We start from the raw sequence: 22,847 nt of genomic DNA on the forward strand, positions 1-22,847 counted from the left end.
AGCAAAGTCTGGCAGTGAATGGAATTCTCCAAAAATCATCCTGCAGCTTACCACAGAAAATGTCATTCAGGATACTACTATTCATCAGTATATTGATGTCAAAAAAATGATTAAAAAATAAATAAAAATCCTGTATACAGATAGCATGAAATCTACATTAAACCATCATTAGTGCTCACCATGTCGTTGAAAGTTTCATAAAAAATACAGGACTCTGAGACATGGTGATTTGCAATAGTCCTCAAGGCACTTTGATATTCCTATGAGCAGGTTTAGACTACAGTATTTTGCAAACATCACTTTTATAACACAGACTTAGATACAGATTCTTTTTGCAAAAATACCAAACATTACATGATTAACTGAACAGACATAATATTGCAACTATTCTTCACTTCTTTGTACATTCCTGAAGTAAAACAAAGACAGTCTGTGTGTGAAAGAGAGAGAAATATTCAAATTAGTGCCAAAAATAAAGACTTTTAGTACACTGTATCAATGATACACTGTATGTCTCAGTCACTTTTTTTCTGGTGCTGGCACCTACAAACATACTTCTTATAACACATTCACAAAGGCTTCTGAGAGTGTGGGCCCTAACAAACTTACATACATGTAGTTCTGACACTTTACATAATTACAGCAAACCTCTAGCACAGTACAAATATCTCGCATGATTCTGTGTACTTACCCTCACTGCAAAGCACAGAACAAATTCCCTGCATTTAACTTGTTGGTAACCTTTGCAGACATTTTTTTTTTTTCATGGCACATGCATCTGGCAGTCGATTACAGTGAAGTGGGCTTCAGCTGACTGCCCGTTCCTGACCACGTAAAAGGACGGTGGACATTACCCTTCTACCAAGTTTACAATATGATATTTACAACTAATTTCTACAAATGTATTATTTTGTTGTTAGGCAAGTAATGTTATAAACCATGGGTGCAATATAATGATGATGTCACAATCATTTGTTAAAGCTTCGTGCTGGTTCCACACAAAATACACTTGCACAAGGCTTTCGGCAATGGGTTAAAACCGGGTACAAGGAATGTTAGCAGTCATTGTGATCACAGATATTTGGATTACTTGAGGCTGTTTAGAATCAGTTTCCATGGCGATGATGTCACACTGCAGTACTCTATACCTGAATACTTGCACTAGGAAAGAGGAAGCCTTTAACCAATGTTTTCTGGGATTTGATATCCCCCTGCGCACCTGAATCGAGACTAATCGCCATACCTGATCCACGTCTGGAGCTGGTCTGGAGGGTATATCTCTGTAAATCACTGTTGCAAATGTGGTCTCACGAGAAGCATGCTTAGTCTACACTCAAGGAAGCAAAGGCCTCAAATCCAAAGGCTATTGAAGAAGAAAAACATACAATGTAAACACCTATGAGAAGTTTGTATCAAGGGCCTGCTTTGCACGATATTGCCATGGGTTCACAGTCATCATAGAGGCGTAGATGGGGGTTGTCTAGCTCATCCTCCTCAATGCAAGCACAGCGCCATTTATTAGTTCCCGGGTTGAAGAGCTTGCGAGGCACACCAGTCCACTCACGGCTGATCCCTCCGCTAAAAGAATGTGGAGAAGGCAGAAATAATACAGAAAATATCCAACATCAACCAAAAGAAACTGATTATAAGCTATGATCACTACCATGCATTTCTGTTATAATGAACACAGTTTTAACAAAAATCTTCCTCCAACAAAGTAAAAATTCAGGTTCCAAAATTGCCATCCACATGTCTATTTATATACTTTTATTGCTCGTCTGTAAAGAAACTTCAGTGTAATGAAAAAAAACTGCCATTCCCAAGGACTTTGTTACAATGGGAGTCGCCTGTATTTGGTGATTTTTACATGTTGACCAACATATATAATGTATAAAAGGGAAAAAAATCTTTCACATATAATCAACCCTTCTATGCTAATCTTGTTGATGTAAAAAGAATGCTGATGATTACTTCACTTACATCATAAAATGACTGACTACTGGCAACTGGTGATATATTGTACACTTGATATTTATAGGGGCAAACTTGAAATACAAATTTGTATGTATCGGCATTAAGCGCATTGATACATTTTTTGTAGTAAATAGAGAATTACAATTGAAAACAATATATATCAGCTCCTACAAGTTTCTTAGATTTTTTCCAAACAAGTTGAAGAAATTCCATAATTTTGACATTGAATATGACCCTTAACCCCAAAGAACTTGCAACTTTAATACTGCAAAAACAAATGAATCAGCAAGATTTGCCCCTTTCATCATTATGAAAACATTTAAGCAGCCATGACAGATGCGTTTAACCATTAGCCAAAACACTTGACATCAAAGCAGGCTATTATCAAGAGGAGCCACTAGCCAGCACAGACCAATGCAGGGAGAGTTACAGAATTCTCAATCAACAGAGCCTTATACATGATGGACTCGCCGGTTCTTGGCATCATTTTAATCAATGCCCTAAACTGGCTCTTCACTGTTTCCTTGCCATTTTTCAGAATAACGAGTAGGATCTGGAAAGAAATATCATGACTTCTGGGATAACATTTACCTGAGCAGCACACTAACCTCTTCTTGGAGCACCAGACACGAAGGCCAGCCGCCTGGGTCCATTCCGAGTTGCAGAATGGGAAGCGCCTCTGATGAGCAGCCTCGTCCTCTTTGAGTCTTAATCCTTCCTGAATCATCCTCTGTGCCTCCAGCATGCCGGATGTTGGGTTGCCATGGCTGTCATAGAAGTGACCACTGAGCTTTCCTGTGGGAAGACAATTGTACTTATTGATAAAGCCATGTTTTAACTAAATGCAAATCAAAACACAACAGAACAAAACAAAACAAAACAAAATGAACAAAACAAAAAAAATAGGGGAAAAATTGTATGTCACACTATCAACAAATATTGGGGTGGAAATACAAGATAACTTACCCACATAATCATACTCCTTTTTAAAGAATTTCACCCAGTTCTCTAGATCCACCATTTGCTGTGGTGAAAGTCCACTGACATCAGGTGTTAATCCTTCCTCCGTAAAGTCCCCAGAGATGTACGCCTTTGAGCCATCTCGGGCTGCAAAGAAGTGGTAACTTCCACCAGGAGCATAGTGCCTGGCTCCTTTCTGCACATCAAACACTTTACCCATAATGGCCAGATAGAGACCAGGGCTGTCACTGCTCCCGTCGTAGCGGTCCAACTCCTTTTCAGTGAAGATTCTGGTAATAGTGTCAGTGGACATCTCTTCCTCTTGTCCAAGGTCTGCACTAGAATTATCCTCCTTGATAAACAATTGGATTATCTTGGAGACAATGCCTTGGACACTATTGTCATATAATGCATTTCTAGCTCTTCCTGGCTCCAACACAATGATGATACTTGCAATAATTGCCACTAAGATTCCAGTGATGATTCCGAGGGATGCCATCATAGGTCCATTAGATGTACCTAAAACACACAAGGAAAAACAAACAACCGGTATAGATCATACCGACAAAATCTGACATTTCTGGCACATCATTTTTCTCAGTAGCACTCATGTTGTAATTGATTACAAAGATTTCTAGTAAGCAGAAATATGGAAGATCCTCTTTTCTTTAAAGGTATATTCCTGTATTGCACTGAAACTCTTAACCCCATTGCGGGGTGCTGTAACTAGTAACAGCCCAACACGTACGTGTTGGGGCCTCTGTTGCGGTTATGAAACTCTGTAAACGTCGCCGTCTCTGTAGGGTCGCCGTGCCAGTGCGGTGAGACCAAAGAGATCATACCACAAGAGGGCATAGTCCAGAAGCGGAGGCGGCTGAGCAAGGGAGCTGCCATTTTGCATTGTGGGAGCTGCCATTGCTCGGATCCTGTAGTATGTACATTTATTGAACAGTAGATGGCAGCATACTGTTAAATGCGCTCGACTTGAATATTCGACACAGTCAGCTTTTCGCCATTTTATAGTTACGTCACAATGCTCAAGATCCAAGTATTAAATCATAATGTTTAAACGTCATAATGTTGCTGATGTTGTTTGATTTTGATGATGTAAGTGGATATGACAGGATATGTACACGAAACAAACGTCATATGAAATGCTTCAACTACTTTCTCGTCTACACTCAAGTTAAAATTGTTTATTTTGTGAATAACAAAATGTATGGACTCTAGATTCTACAAGATGGTTCAAATGATGGATCATTGTAGAAACTGATATCTAAACAATCAACCACATTGCGTTTCTGAAAAATAAAATGTCATGAAGAATAAAAAAATAGAAAAGGGCAAGTCCAAGATAAGGTCCCCTCAGAAGGCTAAATTTCATCTTTGCTCAATATTGACATGTTTGGTATCATTTTGAAGCTTATGAGTTGAAGTTTTTATGTCTGTGGAGGAAAAAGTGATATTATGTAAATTTATGCAAATTTCAAGGGCTTCATTTGCATAAATGTGAAACACAGCGTTACGTATGGGACATTTAAAAAAATTCATATTAATTCAAAGGAAAGCAAATAATATTTGATTAATATGTGGACATAAGAAGTTCATCACATAGTTTAACTTGGTATGAAAATTTAGGGATTATGCAAATGATTATGTAAATTAGCTCGTGTCCTATCATGAGATGTCCCATATGTAACAAAATGAGGTCATTTTTTTAGGTTTTTTCTGAAATTGCTAAGGTTATTTTAATGCCCTTTTGGAAACTTCTAATTTATTGTTTAGAGAAATCAAATATCACAGAAAAAAGAAAAAAAAGTAAAAGAATTTTTTTTAATTAGGCATTGAAATAATGTTACGTATGGGACAAATGCGTTACGTATGGGACATCCTCATACATATTGCATGTGAATGCATGTAGCTAGCTGGGAAGGTCTCTCAGTATACAAATGGTCAATCATCCTGAAGAAAGCATCCCAACATTGTAGCTACTTTGTGAGTTATATATAGACACTTGAAACAATACATGAACTTGACTGAACAATTTTCAGAAAGGGGGAGGGGAAAATGGCAAAATACACAATGAAAAATCATCATTAAAGGGATGGTATAGTTTTTTGTAGAAATGGGGATTCAGTCTTCAACATTTAAAGAGATGATTGGAAACCAATTATATGAATTACTAATTAGAGCATAAAATCCTAAGACTAGAGGAATTCAAAGTTTATGTGATGGAGATCCAATTTGAAATGGTTGTGATATATGTAATAGAAAAAAAAGGGGGTAAAATGATTTTTTTTTATAGCAAGTGATACACAAATTGTCCTTATTCAGTTTTCAGTAGTAGCCACAACAAAATTCATGGGTATACATACTGAGGTGTGACTCGAATCAATGACCTGACTGATAGAAAGACATCATATGTCTACTCGATCACTGGTGTTCCACGCAGCAGGTATTGCTTATTTATTAAACTTAATATTTCTTGTGTCAAGTTGTTTTTTATTGAAACTAAATGGCAAACTGCCCTTCATCAATGGAAGTAAACACTTTAAACTATTCACTTTTTCAGTAGTAACTATCCTGATAAAAATAGGGCATACATACTCAGGTTGGTCATAAAAATATAGAATATGATTGAATGTGATTATGATGGTAAATATCTGGGGAATATTGTTCCCTTGTCAATCTGGATCAGTATTTGAGTAATTTCAACTGATTCCACCTCAATAATTATGCAAAAATTTGTTTATGGGTATTTTGCAAAATTATTTTGCAAAATACCCATAAACATGGTTCTCCACACACTAAACGAATGGGGGACAAAGGGCATGCATACCCAGGTTGGTCATAAAAATATAAAAATATGATTGAATATGATTATGATGATGAATATTTGGGGAATATTGTTTCCTTGACAATCTGGATCAGTATTTGAGTAGTTTCAACTGATTTTACTTCAATAATTATGCAAAATACCCATAAACATGGTTCTTCACACACTAAATGAATGGGGGACAAACTGTCCCATACGTAACTGTCCCATACGTAACACGTCATGTCTGTCTTTAATTAGAACCTGTAATTAGAGCTTTTTGCCTCATGACATGAAACTTACCTGTGATAATCTTGAGTGTTGTGACTTTCATCACAGTGAGTTACAAGTTGTAGAATGATATACTTTCAGAGAGTTTTGAGGTTGAAAAAAATGTTTAAAAAAAACAAAATTTTTCTGGTCCCATACGTAACAGCACTTATTTTCTCTTCTAGAATATAATTGTCAAGGTCATTTTTCTCAATTTTTTACATGATTATACTTCTTCTAGATATCAATCACCATGATGAAGTTCAATATGATCAAAGGCCATTAACACTATTTTTCAGTTCATAAAAGTCTCTGAATGTCCCATACGTAACGTGCGCGTTATCTTGGACTTGCCCAAAAGCACTCTGAGAGCGCAGACCTCCGCCAAGCACACAGCTCATTTCCACCACTGATCTCATTCTTCCATAGAGATATCAGTGATTTCCACCCATATGTACTTATAGCATTGTGTGCTGAAAGTCGCCCGATTTCCCAATATAGAACTTAGAAGCCTTTGTTACATCATTGTCATAAACCCTCAGCTGCACGGCACGCCTCACCCTAGCAGAAACTAGAGTCTAGAGTAGAGCACGCACTTTAGTGTGCGCATGCAAACCTGCATACGCAGACTGAACTCCCAAGTTCATTGACCCTACAAACCTGCCAAAATATCAAAAATCCTTCATAAATTTTGATTTATTTTGCACACGGACAAACAAACAAACAAACAAACAAAACCAACGGTAACGAAAACATAACCTCCTCCCTTGGCGGAGGTACATCCACATCAGTTCGGGAAACCCACTCACAAGGGGGGTCCCTCCTTATAAGTAACCCGTCCCCCTTATAAGTAACCCCGTCCCCCTTTTAAGTAACCCCCGGGGCACCCCTTATAAGGAGTCTCCACGGTTTTTTTGCAATGCAACGCGAAAATGAAAGGACTGCGGCAATTCGCTTGATTATGTCCATAAAGCTTCACAAGTTTCCTAGTTACTCACGAAATTTGAGCAAAATCGGTTTGAGGCATCATATCTAAAATCATGGATTTAAATGCGATGTCAAACGACCCATGCGAATGCTGAAATGCGAGCTGTTACTGGCGTGAGTGTCGCCAGGCGCGGCGGCGCGGCAATGCTTGACTGGCGACTGAGACTCAGTCGCCACGTCTGCACTCAAGCATTGCCGCGCCGCCGCGCCTGGCGACACTCACGCCAGTAATCGCTCGCATTTCAGCATTCGCATGGGTCGTTTGACATCGCATTTAAATCCATGATTTTAGATATGATGCCTCAAACCGATTTTGCTCAAATTTCGTGAGTAACTAGGAAACTTGTGAAGCTTTATGGACATAATCAAGCGAATTGCCGCAGTCCTTTCATTTTCGCGTTGCATTGCAAAAAAGCGTGGAGACTCCTTATAAGGGGTGCCCCGGGGGTTACGGGACGGGGTTACTTATAAGGGGGACGGGTTACTTATAAGGAGGGGCCCCCCTTGTGAGTGGGTTTCCCGAACTGACATGTAATTACTCCAGATACGATATGAGAGGAGAAGATGTGACTTGAACATAGACTTACAATTTGTAGTTACAAATGTAGATCCAGCTGCCTGGATGTGAGGGTGCACTCCTTCAATTCTGGACGCCTCGTTTGTACGCACGCTTGAATATATGCCTATGATGGTCATGGATGATGGCGAATGCCTACTCCAGTACTCGGCTACTGATACTGTAAATTAAACTAAATTTAGACCTAAAATTTATAGATATCTAATGACAATTTAGCATTACACGTCTAGAGTCTAGATCTATCAGTCGTGTGTCTTAATACTTACCTCTTGCTTGCTACACATCACATAGAAATGAAGATACATACCGCACAGTATTTACGTAGACCTGCATACTACTGCATACAAACAACATCCACAGTTCCGCAGTTGCTCATGTGGGCTGCCATGTTAGACTCTTTCATTCAAAGTATATACTCTGGATTCAGATAAGTTTAATATTGTTCTTATTTTACAAAAAAAAATAATTAAATGTTCATTTATTCTTAGTGTCTTTAATATATTTTATATTATTCTTAAATTATTTAAATATAGATTTTTTTAGCAAAATTACAAAAAAGTTGGACCAAGCCTGCACCACTCTTGACTTGCTTTCCTTACAGTCTTTCCTTTTCGTCTACACTTGCACTGTACTAAACTTACTCCGCTCCGCTCACGCAACACTGACGCGCCGTCCCATCTCATCTCGAGCTCGGCTCGGCTCGGCTCGGTTTATGTTGAAACTCTCGTCATCTAAGCGTAGGCCGCAGCTCAGTTAGAAGTCGAAGAACACCGACTTTCTCTAATCAGATATTTCGCAGGAGGGATCCTTCCTTGAGAATATGGCAACACCTGGACCTGGAGTGATTGGAGCAGGAGGTACAGGGGGCAATGCTACTGATACAAGCTGGAGAGTTCCACAATTCAGACAAAAAGTTGTGGCTCAAATGTACGTCCCCGGTCTTATTCTTATTAAATTGATAATATTTAAACTTCATTAGTTATTTAATGTGTTCCATGAAATTCTTCCTTGCTTTGTTTCTGTTTGTGTTTTTGGATCATGTAGTCACTGTTTCTTAATCTGTTCATTTAATTGATCACTGCAGAAAGAAAACATTGCAGATGAAATTTGAAGTAACACTGTGGCAGATGTTGCACTTACACAGATTAAATTAATCGTGTTGTAAATTAGATTAGACCGAAAGATCAGTCTGTATCGGCACTGCCACTGGCAGTAAGATTCGACTTCCCCTGCGCCTGCCAAGCAAGGTTTAACCGTGCGCAAAACTGAAAAGCACATACAACATGTAGGTTTCTACATGCAGCAGGTGGTCAAGTTTTGGATGGTGTTGTGGTCGAATGATGGGCAGCTTTTGTTAAGTGTAAATTTGAATTAGTAAACTTTAAATAGTAAATGCACACCATACCATACACCTCCCATTTCCTTCCATTATTTGTCGATAAAGATCCTTGGCTATCAGAAATATTGGTAATTGAGATAGACCATCTGATGGTTTTATGAAATTTCAAAGCCAATTTTGGATAAAAAGTAGATGATATATAATATGTACGTAAATGTAAGATAATTCTGTCTCAAAAGTACACTGATCGTGGGCTTTCTCGTAGCACGATCGATCACCGATTATGCAGATGAGCAACATTATTATACACAACCACCCATAATCGTGAAATTTATTTAGTAAAACGGCCACTTGTTTGGTCTTGCCCACAATAATTACGCCGGCTTGACAGTATAAAAAGGGGAAAGAAAAGGAGTGATCATCTTGTTGCATATGGTGCATGTTTTTGTTTTTTTTTTTTTTGTTTCTTAATTTTCTCCTGCATGAAATTGCTGCTACCTGTATTAAAGGATCAAAGGATAACAATGTCCAGTGTTCATGGTGTAGTAAAAGAAAAAAGAACAAAAAAGAAAAGAAAAATGATAGTGAATGCATTAACAGTAGGATCAAAAGTACATCTGTAGGCCTACATGTATTTTCATAGTACAAATTGAGAACTTGAGAGCTACAGTGTACTGTGCATGATTCTCTGTTCATATGATATTCTGTATGCATTCTGTATGCATTATATTTCTGTGCTTTGTTTCTCCATCTTCAACACTGTACACTCTTAGGATGAAAACAAAGCTGCCACTTTGCAGGCCAATCCTCAAGTTTTGATTAATTGGTTTTAAGTTGTACAACAGAATCTTTTGTGTCTGAGCAAACCTACAGTTTTGTGTCATCAGCAAACATGATGACATTGAACTTAAAATTTTGTACCTACATCTAGGAGATCATTGACAAAGATTTAAAAAAGGGTTGGACCCAACACGCTGCCTTGAGGCACGCTACTCAGTTGTTTTCCCCAAGAGGACTCTTTACCACCAACCACTACTCTCTTCCACCTACCCATCAGAAAAGACTTCTGCCATACAAGAAGGTTATCACGTTTATTAAACCAAAAGATTCCAACTTTACCAGGAGACATTTATTTTTTATTTTTCTTCTACTATTAGTACTAAGACATGGTGGCCCACCAGTTGGCTGTGGCCCACTGGTTGAGAAGCACTTCTCTATAAGAATACAGTGTACATGTATGTGCTGCTAAAAATGTAATGGGATGCTAAATGAAGCCTGATGTTCTGCACCTCCTCTTCCTTGAATGAGTTCATGGAAGTGCAATTGGCAATGCTTGGTGGTAATGAATTCTGTAATGTTAGGAGCATCTGGGATAAAGGAGGAGGATTAGGATTTTTTGATGGTTTGATCGAGTTTAAATAGAGCTAAAGGGATGTTGAATTTTATGGATTTTCAAGAGACAATGGTCTAGCTCAGTGACTATTACAAAGAGGTCATGGATCTACATGTATGTGATCAGGCCACAGATTACACCATAAAATCATACACCAGGGCTGCCAACTCTCACGCATTGAGCGTGAGACTCACGCATTTTGGTCCTTTCTCACTCTAAAACATTATTTCATTTGCATGCATTTCTATTGATCTCACTCATTTTGACTCCTAAATTATAGCATTGGCCTATGGGAGTCTCACTCTCCACTAGTTTCCAGTGTTGGCAGCCCTAGAATACACTCTCGCAAATTAAAGCTGTGCCCTTCTGTCTTCAAGTGCTGCCCAACTGCATTCTTTGAGCATGATTTGTTGAAAATCCCTGCACAAGAAGCAGGCAAATTGCTGGTGAACCATTTTAGTCCTGGAGATGAATGAATCCCAAACTATCCTGTTTTATATACAGTATATCACAGAACCTTTGTCCTGGATGGATAGTCAAGGATATTTCTCTGTAATAGAAAGCTGCCAATAGCACTGTCGTTTTCAGAAGTGACATACATGTAGATCTGCATGTCACAAAAGTGTACATCAGATCTCATCTCAGACCTCAATTCCCCCCCCCCCTTTTTTTTTAATGGTGACCCCTCATTCTTAACATAATTACAGTGTTTCTGTTCCTTTTTTTCAGATAATGCACATTTTTACAGAAAAAAGACAAAAAGTTTCCATTAATTAATTTGAAATTCAGATAAATGTCATTATTGCTCAAGGCAGACAAAAATTGCTGAATGTTCCGTTAATTTTCTAACTTGAACTATCTGTCTGTAATATTCATACTCAGTGTGCCAATACAAGTACTTTGCCTGCTGTGAATACAATCAGAAAAGTTGTTGTGTGCTTATATCAGATTTGATTGTGGTAATGACTGCTGGTTTAGTATTTAGAGTGGTATAGATCTATCTTCTGCTTTGGTCATAACATATCGCTTCTGAAATCAAGGACTATATCAAGGAGTTGGAATCAGACTTGTCTTGCAGGAAATACTTGTAGGAAAAGAGTATCTTTGACAAATATACATGTAAGGACATTTACTGTCTAACCAGTAAAGACAGACTGATTTTGCTGTAACACACATTTCCCATATGATAATGTAGACACCTGCCCGAGTATGCTCAGACTACCTACAGTAGTCTTCAATGGGTTAACAGTCAGGAATTACCATTTAGTATTCTTTGTTTGCATGGGATTTTTATGAAAATTGGGATGAAAAGACTAGTGACTTGCCTGGAGGCTTGTTGAAAAGTCACTATAAGAACTTGTTTGATATATACAGATTACCAAGAAAATCAAAAATTTTCATCAGACTCAATAGCGTGTCAGGTAATGCTTGTTGTTTACACTTTGTGCCAAAATAATGTACTTGCTTTTGTAGTGTTTCTAAAACTTGTAACATCATTATCAGCCATTGTTTGGTTGTTTTTCATCCAGCGATGATGCCTTGCGAGAAGCTTGCAACCCTATCGAAAAGTCTGGTGCAGAGCTTGAAAATCACATCTACAGTAGAGCCAAGGATAGGGTGAGTAACATACACTGTGCATATACATTTGGTGGCTGTTGTTGGTTTCATATTTCCTTTTCTTTGTGTGTGTGTGTATATGTATACTTCTTTGGAGATTATATTTCATTTCATTTTGTTTTTTTAATCTTTCATCAGGGGAGGGGAGGGGGGCAGTGATGGAAAAGAGAGCCTTTGCTCATTGTGTTTATGAATAGGGTTTTGTGAATAAGGAGGATTTTTTTTTTCTGTGTGTGTGCTAGGAAGTGTTCAATTATAAAAAAATTATTTTTTTCTTTTCTTCAGCAGTAGGCAGCCTCCGTTATTTTGCAGTTGTGGTACAATGTAAATCCGGTGGGTTCAGGTTTAATCAAACAGCTAATGTAAATGCAATTTTGTTTCATTAAGGTTTTATACAGACCAAGTCAGGAAAATCTTACAAAAGGATTGAACTCCAGAGGACTTGTTCAGCTAGGTAAACCCAAGCTTGCTAGACTACATGTGTAGTGGCTTGTTTCTTTATTTTATGTAGCCAAGAAAGCATGTGGGCAGGTACCTTGGTAATTGCCAGCAATACAATAATTCTGCAATGCTACTATAGACATTTTTCTAGTGTTTGTCTTTAAAAAAAAAACATGAGATGGCTCACAAAAAAAAATTGTGTGTCTGTCAGACACTACTAGTATTTTTGAAAATCAAAGAAAGAAAGAGGAATGAGCAAATGTGCATCCCTGCACACACAGATTGTTTCTATAACTCAGTCTAACACTCACTTTTTTGACATAAGAAAATATCATAAGAGGCTGATTTCAAACTACCATAGTTTATGGGAATTGTAATTGAAATCGAGTGCCTTTTAGTTCATTGATATTTTACACTTGAACAAATTTTCAAAAATCATTTGAATCACTGAATTACTACTTAAATGCAAGAGAATATTAAGTTGAGGGTGAATTTTCTTCATTTTGTCTCCCTCTAACAAATGAAATTTGAAAAATTGCAACTGCTGACCTGTAATTTAACAAGCATGTTGGAAAAAAGGAACCACGGGACTCAAACCTGTTATCTACTGCTTTCCGGGGAGTGACACTATCACCAGGCTATCCCTGGTTGCTGGTAGTGACACACTGAACTTGGAACAAATACCCAAGCTCCGAAATTCCGACATTGTTATGTTAAGTAGTCCAAGGCCGACAAGGCATTGATGAATGATAATGATTTACTAGTTATAAACTGAACTAACTACTTTCCATCTTTTCATCTTTAGAAAAAAAAAAAATGGATGTGGCAGAATAAATTCAAAGGAGCCATTTCATGCACATTTATTACCATGTGGATCGTTATCAACATTGTGTATGTACTGCGTGTAGAATTTTCATCCAGTTCCCAGAGTGCTATGCATGATATGCATTCTGAGTCATTTGTCTGCATGCATGGTTAGATTTTGCAAACCCCATTGGAGACTTGGAATTGTCAGTTTTACATCATACAATTTGTATTTGTCTCTCTTTGCCATTATGGTAGATTAACAGTGGGAAAAATAATGCAGCCATAAATGTGGCTGTATTGCAGAAATACATGTTGTCAGAATTTGAATTATATGAGAACATGGTGTTGATAAATCCCTTTTGATGTACAACACAACAGCAACAAATGACAATCTCAAAGTTAGCAAAAATTCAGTCAAAAATTGAGTACAGGTTGTATGTGATAGTTTGTTGTCACCTTCTTTATATTACTTGTCACTGGCAAGCAGAAAATGTTATAACAGAGTGATTGGCTATCTTCTGTCTCAGATATGTTAGGAAATAGTGGTTAAGAGCAGGGAAGTGTAATCTCTGTGATTGGGTTGTCTAGAATTAGTTACTATATTGGGACATTATTAATGGACAATGGTAGTGTCAGAGCCAGAAATGATAAAGTGGGATGTATTTGTGCTGTCATCATTGTGATATGATTAATGTTGCGACAAAAATACTGTATACATATGAAAAAGATTCTAGGATGCACTTTCGCTGCATGTACGTACAATGTAATTGTAGCTGTAGGTGGGTTTACCACCAAAGTAGTTCTCGATGAAGTGCGTAGCGCTCTAATGGCAAATGCTAAAAATGAAACACTACATTTTGTTTGTTTGTTTGTTTTTGTTTGAATAGTCCTGCATTATTCCATTTGGGATATGTTATAAATCCATTTTTATTTCCGTATTTCCTAGTGACCCCTGTAATATCTGTCTACCATGACCATGACATTTTCAAACTTAGTAGTAATACTCTCTTTTGCGTTATTTTTTTATTCAATCTTTGATAGTACTAGTACCGCGGTACTACAATCTAGTCTTATTGCAGAAAGTATGATCCCTTTCCCTTCTGATTAATATGACCCTTTTCTTGTACATATAGGATTATTGATGGTAATGTATGAGCCACTTGTACTTCTAATATCTTTTTTTTTTTTTTTTTGGTTGGTTTTGTTTTTGTAGTGTGTTCTGCAGAATTAAACTAAAACAAAAACTTTGATACTTCCTTCAAGATATGTGAATCTGCCCTTTCTTTCATTTAGTCGATCTCATGGCAGAATGTTTAGTTGTTTGTTTTTTCTATTGGATTTATAAATAAATTTGTAAATTTGATTTGGCTTTGAGCCACACACAAGAGCATTCTTCTGCAGAATTTTGTAGATGGAAGCAATGATGCAATGATTATATTAACAATGATTTATAGATATAACAGTGGTCAAAACTCTGTGAGATATACAGTACTTGTATGTCAGATTCATTACTACCTATTGGAAACCTCTGACTTTTTGTATTTGTGCCATCCACAATGCTACTATTTAATGACTGTTAGGATTACTTTTTGATTCAGTCTCACTGTAGATTGCTTGCTTGCTTGCATGCATATGTAGGTCTCCCTTCTAGTATCTCTTTCTGTGCATTATATTCATTCATGTAAACGTACACATCTACAACCGTACATAGCCATGGATATAGTACATATAGGCATGATCATACATTAATTAATATATTGTGCATCCAAAATACATAACATTTCACAAACAAAGATAAATATAAGGACATACAATGTACATTGTGTACACACATTTTAAACATATGGGATTTAAGCATGTTTATCATACAAATGAATAAATACATGAATTACATGTACATCAGAGTGCATACACTTCCCCAGACTGTCTCTCAATCTGTACTACTTCCTTCTTTCCAGCTGTCACCCATCTCCTCCCATGCCCCCGTCCACTCTACCAACGATACTGAGCACTGTCCAGATCCACATGTCCTCTGCCTTTTTCCAGTATGATGCAGGCACCGGGGGGCACGGGTCGGGTTAAGGCGCACATAATGGAGAGTTAATACCATGTACATCCTGTTTGAGTGAGTGCGTGTATCCTTCGCTCAGTAGGCCCAGTTTGGATGTGCTACGTGGTCGGTTTTCCTCTTCCTTCCCTTCTTTTCCTTCCATGTTCATAATTTTTCCGTTCAATGTTTCATTACACCCACCAAAATTTTTCCAGGATAGCTATCTCGGATTGGTTGCCCGACTCATTCTTCACATGCGAGATAGCAATGGTAAGTACATCACTGGTGTCTCACTTGGTATATTATCTGTTTAGTTTCTGTGTGATTGAGTTACTCATTCATCTTGTTGCTTCTCATACAAAGTGGAGAATAAAACTGTACATTTTGCAAACTCAAAGTTAAGTGTACATGGAATAAATTGAGAATGGTAGTGTGATAATAGCCAGAGTTAGTGGTAGTATCATGCTTCCATAACAATTGCCAGATGATTTTAGGAAATGTTGCTCCAAGACTTTTCATTGGGTTCTTTTGATACAAAGAAGACATCTGTGGAGGTTACTTTACCTTCAAGTTTCCCTTCAATTTAGAGTTACCGCAACAGAGCAGTACGAGGTACAACTTGTGTCCTAAATATCATACCCCATGCTGTTGTAGTGCAAGGTTTGCATGTGAGTGGTTTGACAAACAGTGTGTATTACAATTACCCAACATAGGTCACTATAATAATGGACTCAACATTAATGAGCTAGCATGTTGCAGTGGCCATTTGATCAATTCAAAGGAATCCTTTTTTGCATTAAAAAGTTTTGTCATCACTGCTTCAGTAGTGAAGGGCCATCATACAATTTGCCTAATTTTTATATCGTGCAAAGTTTCTAGTGGAAATGTAACCTTAGAAATGCATACATAGAAGCTCTTCACACAATTGAATCACAGTATGAATATGTTTCAGTATACAATGTACATTTGTAGTCTTTGTGATGCCACTGTAGTTTTGCTAGGTATTACATGTCAGCATTTTGTGTGTATTCAGGAAGAGGAAGTACATACTATTTTTTATGGAGGCCTCCATGAAAAATGAGAGTATAATTCAGACATACCTGCAACATATGCTCATAAGTTGTGTATAGAGTGCATTGTTCTCTCTTAACTGGTACTTGCAGATGATATACTGGGTACTGCTGACCCTTCTACTTGCCTGCCTTGCTACCTACCCACAAATGTTTTTCATGTAGCTGCATTTGTGCAAGAGCCACTCACTCTGTGTGCATATTACTGGCAATGGTGATCACGTACAATGTGTATGATTTAGAATGAAATGCTACACTACCATGGCATACTTTTGTAATTTTATTATAAATCCTATAGAATATTTCATGTATAGGCTTGGAATCGCTTTTCATGGTTCCTAGTGACATGTGAAAGTGTGTGTTTAATGGCTACAGTTCCAAATAATTTTATGTATTTGAGTCCAATAAAGGAGATGGGTACACTGTATCTTTGAAATATTTTGTCTGTCTAGATCAGTATCTTTTACAAAGAGATCTGTTCAGGTTGGAAGGCGTACGGTAATTCAAAGTGCCTTGAATGTTCAGGATTGTATTCCTTTTTGTGTGTTTTCTTATATCCGATACTTGAAGAATTAGTGTATTTTTTAATGTGAAGTGAACATAACACAGACTTTAGTCCAAACAGAACAGTTTGAATGCATATCTCAGAATAACACATTGAGATGCCATCCAAGTTTGAGGAATTTCATAATGAAAGTATCATATTGTAGACTGCAAGTTCATTTCCAATCCCTGTCTAAGTTGACTGAACAATATGAATACAATATAGAGTAGATAAAAAACAGTGGTTGAAATTTCACAGAAATTGAAGATTTAATAAAAAATGTTTTACAGATTCACATGTTTTTAAGTCTTTATCTGCCACGTTCATATGCCCACCTCAATCGACGCTGTGCCAAGTTCACATGTTTTGCTCAAATGCACAAACCCGCCCAAACCTATTGATAAATGGCAAAAAGCCACAGTACTGTGCTCTTTGCTTACGATTCCATTTCTCGCACATGTAGATTGTATTGCGTTACGATTGAATAGCGGTGTTTCCTAGGGGTTTTTTTTTTACAAGTAAATTCAAAGTTTTCCTAGCGGCTGTTTGCACAAAAGTTATGCCTCCCAGACCTGGGCAGAAATGTCACTACTGGCCTTTTGAAAGAAAGATAATCATAGATTTGACATGAGATTTACATCACAGCAAAGCTTGCAATTTTCTCTACAACTTTGCTATTTGCATGTCTAACATAGATATTTCTATCAAAAGTTACATGACTTTGAAAAACAGTCTAATGTTTTCCAAAAGCATGCTGTGTGTGTTGCGGTCTCAGAATAATGTAGCACACAGGGGGTTTAAACCATGGCACATGTAAGCTGCGGTAACACTGGCAAAAGATCACAAAGTTTCTCGAAGTTTTTCCCAGCATGACTGCAAACTTCCACAAAACTTTCCGCAAAACTTCCCACTCAAACTCGGGATGTTTCTAAGACCCCTGCCAATTTCTTGATCTTTGGATAGTGTGAATGCTAGTACCTGAAAATTTGCGAAGTTTGTCACATGACAAGTCCACCATCTGTTTGCGGGCAGTGCCTCCGAAGCGCGCAGTCATTGTATTGTACAAGTATGTGTGTGCACTTCTACGTGACAGTCACTAGCTGTCAGACTTTCTTTTTTCGTGGCGCACGGGTACCACTGCCAGTGCAGACGGAGGTGCAAACTTTGTGAAGACTTTACTATCTTAAACTTCACAATCTTTTGCCAGTGTTGCTGCGGCTATAGAGGGAATGCACAGAGATCTTGTTGGCAATGCCAAATGCAAGTTTGACAAGGAGATGACATCATCTTCATCATTCCATGCACTGATATGAACATTTTTTTTTTTTAGGGCGATAGTTTTGTAAATTACAAACTTTTCCCACTTAAGTTCATCATTGCTACGTTATTACAGCACAGCAATAATTCAGTCGGAAGGGTACAATTTTTTCACTTTAATATCCAAAAAGGAAGGTCAGTAAAAATGTCTGTGTATGTTGATTCGAGATTTGTGAGGCAATAACATCATCACTTTAATTTAATATGTAATTTATATTAATGGTTGTGACTGACATCAACATACATGATTGTAGTGTGAATTCATGTACAAATTTAGATGCCCATAATTTTCTTCCTTAATGTCCAATGTAAATGAAATTTACACAATTCTGTTTGTTTTGTCCACAGTGATCTGAACCATGATCGTCATGGCAACTGGGAACATAATGTAAAAGTAGCATTAACAAAATGTTGTACGCTGGAACTTTATAGCATGTTGATTATGCCACAGATTTAGCCAATTGTTGCATATTAGGAAGAGATTGTTGATTTGCTCACTTTGTATTAACCAAATATGTAACCATTTCTGTCTTCTCATGCTGCAGCTAAGGAAAAGGGTCTCACAGGTAGAATGACCCCCAACATGGCCAACCAGCAACAAGGTAAGTTAAAAAAATCAAGAGGGTTTTCTTTTTCAATATAAAAAACAGATTTAAAAAAGGGTAGTTCCATTTTTGTCATTTTTTATCATTAAATGCTTGCATGTCATTCTAGGAATATTTTGGCAGGAAGGTATGCTTTTTTTATAAAAATTGAACTGTGAAAATGGACATCAAGTTTGCATTCACCCTAGTAATGACACACATACCAAGGATATAAGTACAGTCTTCTTCTTTTTTTCTTAAAGCAGAATACATAGTTTAAAAAAAAGAAGAGATGTATCAAAGTTTCAATCAATTAGATGGAATCCTTACGAATGTCAGCATCACAAGCTGGCGTATAGACTGTGTATTACTACATGACATATTTTTAGAGATGGTACGTATCTTTTATATGATTTGTCCGTAGGAAAAAAAAAGAAACAGACATGAAGTTACTGTTTTCTAAGTGTCTAGTTGAATGATAGATTTTCAACGTGTTTTGAGTTATATATCACACAGGCTTTAACTCTGTATGTGCCACCTGTTCATAGGTTTGTGTGCAAAGTTTGAGCACAGTTGACTCTGTGGCACAGAAAGGGTTAACAAAAGCTTGTGAAATGAATAGTTGATGACAAACACAAAGATAATTCAATTCAATTACCAATTAAATACCGTTATCTAAATTTACCCTGAGGTTTGAGTAGACATGACTGGTTTTATATCACAGGAGAGATTTTAGGATGCACTTACACCTTTGACATTTTCTGGATAAGTATACAGTAGAATGCCATAGTATTTGGTGAGCACTGACGTTTTCCACTGTAAATAGGAGCTTTTTAAAGATAATATAAAGTTTTGGTGCCTCAAAAGTTTCCCTGATTTTCCTTGTCTTAGTTTGTGTTTCAGGTTAAAGTACCTTTCGTATAACTAACATTGTGAGACTTACTCGCCCCAAAGTGCTGTCATGTCTTAGTAATCATGCAATAATGGTTTCATACCAGAGCAGAGCGGGCTCTGAAAAATTCGAACAAGCCGTTAGTTTGACTCGACGCGGTACCGCGAGAATCAATATACACATATTGTACAAAACCATTATTGCATGATTACTAAGACATGAGAGCACTTTGGGGCGAGTAAGTCTCACAATGTTAGTTATATGAAAGGTACTTTAACCTGAAACACAAACTAAGACAAGGAAACTCAGGGAAACTTTTGAGGTACCAAAACTTTATATTATCTTTAAACAGATGTCATGAAATTTTGCTTTGTCCAAAATATTCAAAGATTTTGTGAATACCGGTAAGTTGAATTTCTATGCAAGTGATGTCAGAATAGAAGACAGGTTTAATGTAGTTTGCAATCATAAGGCATATACGGTGTGAACATTCCTAATAGCAAGCATAGTCCCCTTTAACATACTTTGCTGGCATTTCTCTTGCTATTGAACACTGTGAATGCTGTTAGATTTTCATTACAGCATACGTAGGTTACTTGAAAGTCTCTTCATGTTATCACCCATCGTAACAAATTCTGCATGTACCTGATATCTTTGCAAGTTTTATATTTGCAAGGGAGACAAAATGAGGGTATTTTGGAATGTGGAAAAAGGAATGGTTAGGCAAAAGAAAAATGCAAGTCGTTGATATTCAAGAAATTAACAACTGGCAAAAATTTTGCCTGCTGTAACACAATTTATGCATTATACATTTCCACTGAAGAGCGAACTCACTAACTAAAAAATGTAGTACTGATTTCTCATTAAAATCACTGTGGATCTTGATTGCACATACAACCGCTTGTGGAATCGTATTGCTAGTCCCACTACATGAAATATAAGTACTCACGAAATACATGATGTATACAATGTGAACCCTACTGAGAATTTTGCTTCACGATTGGTTGACTGCTCATCACATGTCATTCGCTAAAATGTACTCTTGCATGAGCATGCAATGAGCATGCAGTAGTTTTGGATAGTGCACCATGACATCACCAGCGACGAATATTGGTCCAAGCTTTTCATCAAACTCACTGCTTGCCATTTACCTTGCCTTGAGAAATGGCTGTTCTAATGCTCAGGCCATGGTTTGGACCATGCGTGTTAATCTCCAACGTGTTGTAATTAACAAACTAAGTTCATTTTCTTTTTCTGCTTTCAAATATATATGTATGTATATATATTTTGTAATTTTACATTGATTAGTTGTAATTGTCGTACAGTCAATCTTGCCTAAGTCGAATCTATTTGGACTGGAGAAATAGCTTCGAGAAATAACTTCGAGAAAATTCGACTTATGAGGGATTAAAATCAGTAGAATATAAAGAGAAGAGGACTTCGACTTTAGGCCTTCGACTTATGTGAGGTCGACTTAAGCAAGATTGACTGTATTCGCCAAAAAAAAATGTAATATTGAAAATGGAAATGTATTTGAGTTTGAATTTCAAAAATAATGAATGGTCTTTGTACAATGTATGTGCAATAGAATGAGATTTGCACAGGGTGAAAGATGCTATCTCACCTTTAACCTTGTGTGAAAACTCTGACTACTGCATATTCTTGACCATTTACTGATTGTATATGAATTGTAACTGATATCTGTCCTTCTCTTGGCACGTAGATCCAATGGTAGCCCTGCAGGGACTCACACAAATGGGTCAGACACAGAATGCTGGCCTCCAGATAACATCCAACCCAGCTCAGATGGTGCCTGGAGTCGGTAACCAAGGCAGCCGACCGATGATGAGGACTCAGATGGGACAGCCTCAAGGTATTTTGTTACTCTCATCAGTCAATGAGCCCTTTTGGACTGTCACAAGAAGTCATTTGCAAACATCAGAAGAAGCATTATTGTGTGTGAAAGCAAACTTTAAATTTATTTTCTCACTGATGCTTTTCTCATATCCATTAGTGGTTCAAAAATGTCCAAACATTGTGTATGTAAGGGTACTTGCTTTCTAGAAAAGCGAGCATTAGTGGAGTACGGGCAGACAAAAGTGTCAAAATTAACATGACATCAAATGATCAAAGAGTCAGTGTAGCTATAATTAGTTCACAGTTATTTCATCATGTTTGAATTTTGCTTGGATCTCTGTTTGACATGCAAGACAAACTGTGAACCAAGTTACGAAATGTACTGTTTTACTAGATGAAAACAGAATGTCCCATCTGACTCCATTGTTCATACAACTTCACGACATTAAAGAGACTGTGCTGGGCACATGTGCCTATGAAATGACTGGGTGCATCACATTATTCCTGAATGATATGTGGAGTGCTGCATGTGAATACACATGTGCTGAACCTTTCTCTGATGATAGTGGAATGACAATACTTCCTTAACCAAAGCCACATAATCCCATGTCGTTCTCTAGCAGCACTTTTTATCAGATTTGGAATACTTTGATTTCACTTGTCCTGGCTTTTTAACAAAGTTGACAAATTTGCATATCGCAGTATGTTGCAAAGTTTTTAAAAATGGAAGATGATTTTTGTTGCTGACTCAAGGTAGCTAAAGGTATGTAGAAGGTACTGGGTACCTCTTGACACATTTATGATGAATCTTACGACTTCTAAGGGGAAGAAAACAAGTTAATATTTGCTATTATTATTAGAAGTAGAAGCAGTACTAGCAGTACTATTAGTAGTGATAAGTATTGGTAGTATCATAATTGACATGGATGGCAGAAATAATTTACAGGGCTTTAGGTGCAATCCTCCTGATGAATACAAAAACAAGAGACATGGGGAAATGCGTGGGTTTGTTGTCTATGTTTGTTTATTGGTTGGTTGACCTATATTTCAGGGGGAATGTCCATGGACCAGCGGCAGCAGCAAATGGCCCAGAAGCTGCAGAAGCTGATGACGGCCACCAGCCAGCCAGGAGCCAACATGCCCCAAGGAGTACCCCAGGGTGTGCCTCAACCAGCTCCCCAGTCACAACCTTCCCAGATACCCCACTACCAGGGAGCAGCCACAGCAGGTGCGTGACTCCTGTACCTCATCTGTTCCCCCCTTGCCACACCCACCCTAACCCATCCTTTCACCCCCATGTTCTTTGTCACTCATTCCCTCTCCCTTGTCACACCTACCCACACCCATCCCATT

At 37.6% G+C, this 22,847-nt stretch overlaps 2 protein-coding genes across 2 annotated transcripts in view; one reads left to right on the forward strand and one right to left on the reverse strand.

Annotated features, from left to right (window-relative positions):
• Window positions 1-1,412: 1,412 nt before the first annotated feature.
• LOC139709973 (neuferricin-like) lies at window positions 1,413-7,955 on the reverse strand. Its single transcript, XM_071621922.1, has 4 exons — window positions 7,850-7,955; window positions 2,941-3,453; window positions 2,583-2,769; window positions 1,413-1,578 (listed from the first exon to the last, which is right to left on the reverse strand). Exons 2-4 carry the CDS (start codon window positions 3,434-3,436, stop codon window positions 1,413-1,415), a joined length of 849 nt encoding a protein of 282 aa, XP_071478023.1. The 5' UTR covers window positions 3,437-3,453; window positions 7,850-7,955.
• A 297-nt stretch (window positions 7,956-8,252) lies between these two features.
• Window positions 8,253-22,847, forward strand: part of LOC139709966 (mediator of RNA polymerase II transcription subunit 15-like) — a 38,555-nt gene continuing 23,960 nt past the window's right edge. Inside the window, exons 1-6 of the mRNA XM_071621915.1 lie at window positions 8,253-8,510; window positions 11,845-11,932; window positions 15,446-15,500; window positions 18,707-18,763; window positions 21,361-21,510; window positions 22,546-22,722. Coding sequence (XP_071478016.1) covers window positions 8,404-8,510; window positions 11,845-11,932; window positions 15,446-15,500; window positions 18,707-18,763; window positions 21,361-21,510; window positions 22,546-22,722 — 634 coding nt within the window. The 5' untranslated portion in view covers window positions 8,253-8,403. The remainder of the gene's footprint in view (window positions 8,511-11,844; window positions 11,933-15,445; window positions 15,501-18,706; window positions 18,764-21,360; window positions 21,511-22,545; window positions 22,723-22,847) is intronic.

Source organism: Diadema antillarum, unplaced genomic scaffold (assembly GCF_040938485.1).
Source record: "Diadema antillarum isolate AM-2024a unplaced genomic scaffold, OU_Dant_1.0 seq00001484_RagTag, whole genome shotgun sequence".
Taxonomy (NCBI): Eukaryota; Metazoa; Echinodermata; class Echinoidea; order Diadematoida; family Diadematidae; genus Diadema; species Diadema antillarum.

Bases quoted from the DNA above. Each gene is read 5' to 3' on its own strand.
- LOC139709973 (XM_071621922.1), bottom strand. From the start codon at position 3,436: ATGATGGCATCCCTCGGAATCATCACTGGAATCTTAGTGGCAATTATT. The intron at 2,770-2,940 runs GTAAGTTATCTT...GTCTTCCCACAG, and splicing joins AAAGGAGTATGATTATGTGG to GAAAGCTCAGTGGTCACTTC. The intron at 1,579-2,582 runs GTTAGTGTGCTG...ACATTCTTTTAG, and splicing joins GTCTGGTGCTCCAAGAAGAG to CGGAGGGATCAGCCGTGAGT.